This window comes from Elephas maximus, chromosome 16 (assembly GCF_024166365.1).
Source record: "Elephas maximus indicus isolate mEleMax1 chromosome 16, mEleMax1 primary haplotype, whole genome shotgun sequence".
Lineage (NCBI taxonomy): Eukaryota > Metazoa > Chordata > Mammalia > Proboscidea > Elephantidae > Elephas > Elephas maximus.
Genome location: NC_064834.1, coordinates 13,546,074 through 13,552,674, shown reverse-complemented (window position 1 = coordinate 13,552,674; position 6,601 = coordinate 13,546,074). Strand labels below are relative to the sequence as shown.

The 6,601-nt window shown below is 48.7% G+C and overlaps 1 protein-coding gene across 2 annotated transcripts in view; it reads left to right on the top strand.

The window, feature by feature from the left end:
- The first annotated feature begins 215 nt into the window (after nt 1-215).
- The window catches only part of VCL (vinculin), a 118,967-nt gene continuing 112,581 nt past the window's right edge, over nt 216-6,601 (top strand). Inside the window, exon 1 of one of the 2 annotated variants that reach the window (XM_049855999.1) lies at nt 216-529. In XM_049855999.1, coding sequence (XP_049711956.1) covers nt 362-529 — 168 coding nt within the window. In that variant the 5' untranslated portion in view covers nt 216-361. The remainder of the gene's footprint in view (nt 530-6,601) is intronic. The other variant, XM_049855998.1, reaches the window with a different exon arrangement.

The window sequence follows — 6,601 nt, the reverse complement described above, 5'->3', positions numbered from 1 at the left end:
CCTTATAAGGAGCGCCCCGCGTTAGGTTCGGGAATCCGGTCGCAATCCCTGCGGCGCGGCCCGGATCTCAGGCCCCTCCCTTGGGAATGGGGGCGGGGCGGGGCGGGGCTTTGGCGGCGCGGAGGCGAGGGCGAAGCATCTCAAAGCAGGACCAATAGGAGTGACGGCCCGGGTCTGAGCGGCGCTGCCATTGGGCGCGACGACGCGAGGGGGCGGGACGCCCGCGAGGCTGGTTACGCTGAGGGGGAAGCCCTGAGTCGCGAGTCGCTTCACTGCTCCGAGTCCGACTCTCGGCTCGCTCACCGCGCCGCCGATCCCAGTTTTCTGTCGCCCGCGGTTCGCCGCCCCGTCAGCCGCCGCGATGCCGGTCTTTCATACGCGCACGATCGAGAGTATCCTGGAGCCGGTGGCGCAGCAGATCTCGCACCTGGTGATCATGCACGAGGAGGGCGAGGTGGACGGCAAAGCCATCCCTGACCTCACCGCGCCGGTGGCCGCGGTGCAGGCGGCCGTCAGCAACCTTGTCCGGGTGAGCGCACGGGGCCTGGGGCAGGGAGCGGGGCGGGAGGCGCCGCCGGGTCCCGGCCCTGGGGCCCGGCGCGGAGCGGCTCCTCTTCGCCCGTGGCTTACGCGTGGGTTCCAGGGCCGGACCGCCGTGGCTTGCAATCCTGACTCCCCCGCTGTATGACCTTGACCGGGCCTCAGTTTCCTTATCTGTAAAATGGGGGCAGTCGTATCAATGCCTGCCTTGGGGCTTCGTCGTGGAGATTCAGCGAGGTGGAATTTGTCAGTTGTTTAACGTAGCGTACCACCTTTCATTTGCGCTCAATAAATGATAGTTGTAGGACGTCTAATCGCCCCTCTCACTCAGCTGGCTGTCGCCCCCCCGACTTTGGCTCCCTTGGTCGCAACTCCTTTTTAGGCCTTCGCAGTCTGGCCCGTGGGCTGGCGGGCTCCCCTACTGACTCCCTGCTTTTCCTTCCAGGGATTCTTATTAGAGCCACGTTGTTCTCCTTTCTCATACTTCTGCCCCTACCCTGAGACCTACCTTACCCACCACCCAGAGGTCTAGGCAGGGTAACAGGGCCCAGGGGCAGTCTCTAGGCCCACCACCCAGGGGCCTAGGGAGGGTAACAGGGCTCAGGGGCAGTCTCTGGGCCCACCACCCAGGGGTCTAGGAAGGGTAACAGGGCCCAGGGGCAGTCTCTTGGCCCACCACCCAGGGGTCTAGGAAGGGTAACAGGGCCCAGGGGCAGTCTCTGGGCCCACCACCCAGGGGTCTAGGCAGGGTAACAGGGCCCAGGGGCAGTCTCTAGGCCCACCACCCAGGGATCTGGGGAGGGTAGGTAACAGGGCCCAGGGGCAGTCTCTAGGCCCACCACCCAGGGGTCTAGGAAGGGTAACAGGGCCCAGGGGCAGTCTCTAGGCCCACCCCCCGGGGGTCTGGGGAGGGTAACAGGGCCCAGGGGCAGTTTCTAGGCCCACCACCCAGGGGTCTGGGCAGGGTAACAGGGCCCAGGGGCAGTCTCTAGGCCCACCACCCAGGGGTCTGGGGAGGGTAACAGGGCCCAGGGGCAGTCTCTAGGCCCACCACCCAGGGGTCTAGGCAGGGTAACAGGGCCCAGGGGCAGTCTCTGGGCCCACCACCCAGGGGTCTAGGCAGGGTAACAGGGCCCAGGGGCAGTCTCTGGGCCCACCACCCAGGGGTCTAGGGAGGGTAACAGGGCCCAGGGGCAGTCTCTGGGCCCACCACCCAGGGGTCTGGGGAGGGTAACAGGGCCCAGGGGCAGTCTCTAGGCCCACCACCCAGGGGTCTGGGGAGGGTAACAGGGCCCAGGGGCAGTATCTAAGTTGCGCCCTCCCCCACCCCCCCCATTGGGGTTCCCCAGGGTAATCTCTAAACTGCGCCCAGTTTCAAGATGAATAGACTGAAAGGGGCGACGTCTCAGCAGAAACGCCTTTCTCTCCCTTGTCTCGCTCCTTTCGTATTTGTGGCGCCTCGGAATGTCATTCTGCACCTCCTCTGGTGCCTCATTGGACTTGGGGGGGGCAAGGTCCCCCCCCCGCCTCTGCCACCACGCCCACCCCAGCGCTCCCCGCAGCAGGCCCCTTTGCCCACTTGTTTTACCCACAACTCTGCCCCCTCCTCTCCCCCTCCTGGGCATTTTACTTCCGCTTACACCTCTGGCAGTCAAACACCGGGTCATTCTTTTATGAAGTAATTCATGACTTTTCACCTAAACCTGCTACCTTTCATTTTATTCCCTCCTCAGGGAGATTTTCACCTGGCTTTACCTGCTGTCAAATATTCCTCCCACCGGGGTCATTCCAGACTCACCCCCCTTCAGCTCCTCCTCCTGGCAGGAAGCAGGATGGAGCCCTGGCAGAGGCCTGTGGAATTTGGGATCTGCAGCCCCTGCAGGAGATCAGGAAGGGGTGCCCCCCCCAACCCACAGCTTTGGAGGGGTGCTGAATGACTCCGCAGACCCCTTCGCCCACAGCTTGTGACTAAAAGGAGCCCTGGTGGAGCAGTAGTTAAGAGAGCTCTCTGCTAACCAAAAGGTCAGCAGTTTGAATCCCCCAGCTGCTCCTTGGAAATCCTATGGGGCAGTTCTACTCTGTCCTATAGGGTGTTATGAGTCAGACTAAAAACCGAAGTGATTACCCAAGGAGGCAGAGCCAACTTCCGAAATGGGAAAAGAGACTGTGACCGATCTCCTAACACTCTCCTGGCTAATAATCACACTTCTCTTTTCCACCCTGGGTAAGTGACTCAGACTGCTGCTGCCTGTGAGGAACAACTTTGGAAAAAGTTCTTACTGCTCCCCCACTGAACTGTGCAAATAGTATGTGCCAGGGCAGTTGGGAGGCAACTGTGGGACTGGGTGGGGCTTGGGTTACTTATCTGATTAGAGCACTTTGGTGCACTAGAGTCCCTTCAGCAGCTGAAAGTCTTCTGTCTTCAGGGCCTCTTGACTCTCTCAGGCAGTTCAGGAGACTGGCAGCTAGGAAAACTGGAATACACCACTGACCAGATTCCTGATCTTTCTTCCTTGTAGATTCAGTAAGAATCTATTTGATAAGAATACTGCCTTCATTCAGAATGTCCAGTTCTACATTGTCCTTGTCCTTTTTATAACTTATTTTAATTTAAGGCTCCAGACTGCATTCTTATGTAGTATTGTCTAACATGGCTGCATTCCAGGCCTCCGTTTTTCAACAAATGGGAAACAATGTAAAGAGACGGGGTAATAGTGCCCCTCCATGTAGTTATGTATGGAGTACTTCAGGAAATGAAATCTTAAAACCACATGTTGTACTTGGAACCAAGTTACTGTAGTCTAGAGTTTGATCTCTGGTTAGGGTATTTAGAAAAAAGTTATTTATAAGTTTCAAGACTGTGAATTAATAAGCTCTGAATGTCTGCTGGATGGGGAGCCGTGTAATAAATCAGTGGTTCTCAGACTGGGGTGTACATCCGAATCACCACTGGAGCTTTTTAGAAATAAAGATGTCTGGCTCCCACCCTGGACTTGCTGAGGAGCTCTCCAGTGCCCAGGCCTGTGTATTTTTAAGAAGCTTTATAGGTGATTGTGATATGCACCCTTGGTTAGGGAACACTGTAATAAACACAGGTGAATATAAAAGAAGTAAGACCTGTTATAAACTTAAAAAAAAAAAAAAAAGAGAGATATGTGGTTACATACTTCCCAACACTTGCAAAAGAAGGGACTTGAGATCAGTGGTAGATTTGAATTAGCAGAGAGAATATGGGGATGATTATGCTGATAAATAGTAAATCATGAACAAGGATACTTGTGAGTAAGTCATTCCCAGATACAGCAAGTAGATAGTCTTGATTGCAGGTGAGGGGGCAAGTTGGAGAGAAATTGGATGAAGTCGGTACATAACATGGGCAGTTTAGCAGAAAGCATTCTTTAATAAAATGAACAAAGAAAGACAGAGAGGGAGAGAATGAGAATGGTGTGTGAGGAAGATTGTCCAGGGGTTGTGTTCTGGGGAGGCCAGAGGACCTACCCATTCCTTTGAACTGTCAGGGGCAATTGTGGCCCTTAAATATATGCTGCTGAATATTGTGGTGAACTACGTATATTCCTCAAGTTCCCAAATAGATTGTTGCTGGAGAGCAGGCCTCATTAGATACTTCCATATATGCTCCCCAGTTCCTGCCATTAAAATAGGCACACAGGATGGACTGATAAATATTGTTGGAGGAAGGAAGGAACAAAGGGGAGGGGAATAAATTAGAGACTTCTTAAATTGATTGGTCGTTAAAAAAATGAGGGCCTGGACTTTGGATGTGACAGGGAAATTGGAGTTGTAAATAATCAGAAATATAGTGGAAGAATTAGTAGCACTTGATAATAGAACTCTAACATTTTGCTAGGAAAAAACGTGGTGTTATTATAAAGCAATGAAACTGATTTCTGAACAAACATTCTGGAATTTATATAATCCAGGAGGGTGTTCCTTTCATAGTATATTTACCTGGGCAGGTTATACCAAAATGTTTCTCTTTGGAAATTTCCTTCAGATTATTTACATACATATGCCAAATTACTTTTGGTTTACTTTGGTCAAGAAAACATACATTTTGAGCAAAGCTAGCATTCTTTAGCCCAACTACTTTACCATTCTTGACTCTCAATCACTGTTGGGTTATTTCTAAAATTTACATTTACTCAATGCAGATGAAATTCTCAATTGTTGGGTATAGTCATCCATTTATTGAGCAGGTATTTACTGAGACCCCTTCAAATGTCAAAGCAATAGGTATGATACTGGATAGAAAGTTATAAGCGGCAAAGAAGAAATCACACAGTATGAAAGTTCAGAGAAAGGTGAGATTTCTGTTGATGGGAGTGTCAGGGAATGTTTCATGGAAGAAGTAACATTTGAGCCAGGCCTTAATGACATGGGAATTTGAACATTTAAGTTGTGCCAAGAAAGGCATTATGAATGGAAGGAACTACCCAAGCAAAGGCATAGGATTACCAAGAATATGAGGATAAAGTTTTGAATTGAGCGGTGTTAAGGTAACTTTTTTGAGGACAGGACTCATTTGGATTTATCATTTCATGTATATTTATTAAACAGAAGTAGTCTGGTCCTTTTATATACATATCACAACCGAGAGGGTCATCACTTTAAAAGCCTCTGACAACTTCCTGGTGTTTTACTCCACATTCAGGAAGGGAATAGGATGGGAATATTTATTTACGTGTCTGTTTTTCTAATCAGGATCCTGAACAAGACCATTTTTTAAAAACAACTTAGTTGAGGTGTAACTCATATAACTTACCTATATGAAGTGTACAATTTATTATTTTTTAGTATATTCACAGGGTTGTACAGCAGTCACCACAATCTAATTTTAGAACATTTTCATTGTCTCAAAAAAGAACCCTGTACAACCACTTCTCGTTCTCTCCTGTCCTCTACCTCCCTAGCCTTAGTTAACAATGAGAGTACTTTCTGTCTCCTTAGATTTGCCTATTCTGGATGTTTCATACAAATGGAATCATATAACGTGGACTTTTGTGTATGATTTCTCTCATTTAGCATGTTTTCAAGGTTCGTCCATTGTATAGCATGAATCGGTATTTCACTCATTTTTATGGCTGAATCATATTCCATTGTATGGAACAAGACCATTTTAGACACAGAGCGTTTCCAATGCAGTAGTAAAGAGGGGGTGTAGGAGAAGGGAGGGTGGAAAAGGAGACACAGAGGAAGGGCACAGGAAGTTCCAGGGGTGGGATTCAGTAAGCTGTGTGAAAAAGTCAGAAGGCTTAGCCTGCTGACCCTGTAGCCTGGTGTATAAATTTTTCTTTTCTTCCATTGAAGTGGCCCATAGAAATCTTTCAGTCTCTGACGTGACCATTACAGTCGCGCCAGTTTTATTAATGGGGCTTCAGACACTTTGCCTTCTCCATTGCATCTGAGGGCGTGTGTTGTAACTACTCCTTGGGCTCATGAAATATTTATTTTGGGAGTTTTTGTGGCCTTGACTTTTATGAGCCTCACGCATACATCATACTCTGTTGGGACCAGCTCAGGGACAATTGGCAGCATTGTCTTCACTTTAAACTGGTAGCTGAGAAAGGCTGCTCTGCTATTGAAAAGACATTAGCAGCTGATTTTGTCATTTGTAAGTGATCGATATTAACATGAAATTATTTTAACTTTGTTTTTTTGTTTGGTGTTGGACTTAGTTAAAAGAAGTAACAGTGTTTGGGTGATAGACCTGTGGGTCATTTGTTTTCTTCTTAATACTTTTTTTATATCTTCTGGTTTTTAAAATGAACGTATAATTACTATGTTAAGGAAAAATTAATAAAGTAAATAAAATAACATTTATATAATCCTTTACAGTTTATAAAATACTTCCATATATGTAACCTCATGGCAATCCTATAAAGGTAAGTGTTGCTCTGGTTCCCATTATATAGATGAGGATACTGTAGTTGAAAGAAATTAAGTAAGCTGCCCACGGTGCACAGCTAGTAACTAACTGGTGGGGTCTGGACTCAAACCCTAGTCCTTCTACTCTGGCTCCTCTGCCTTTTTTTACTCTACC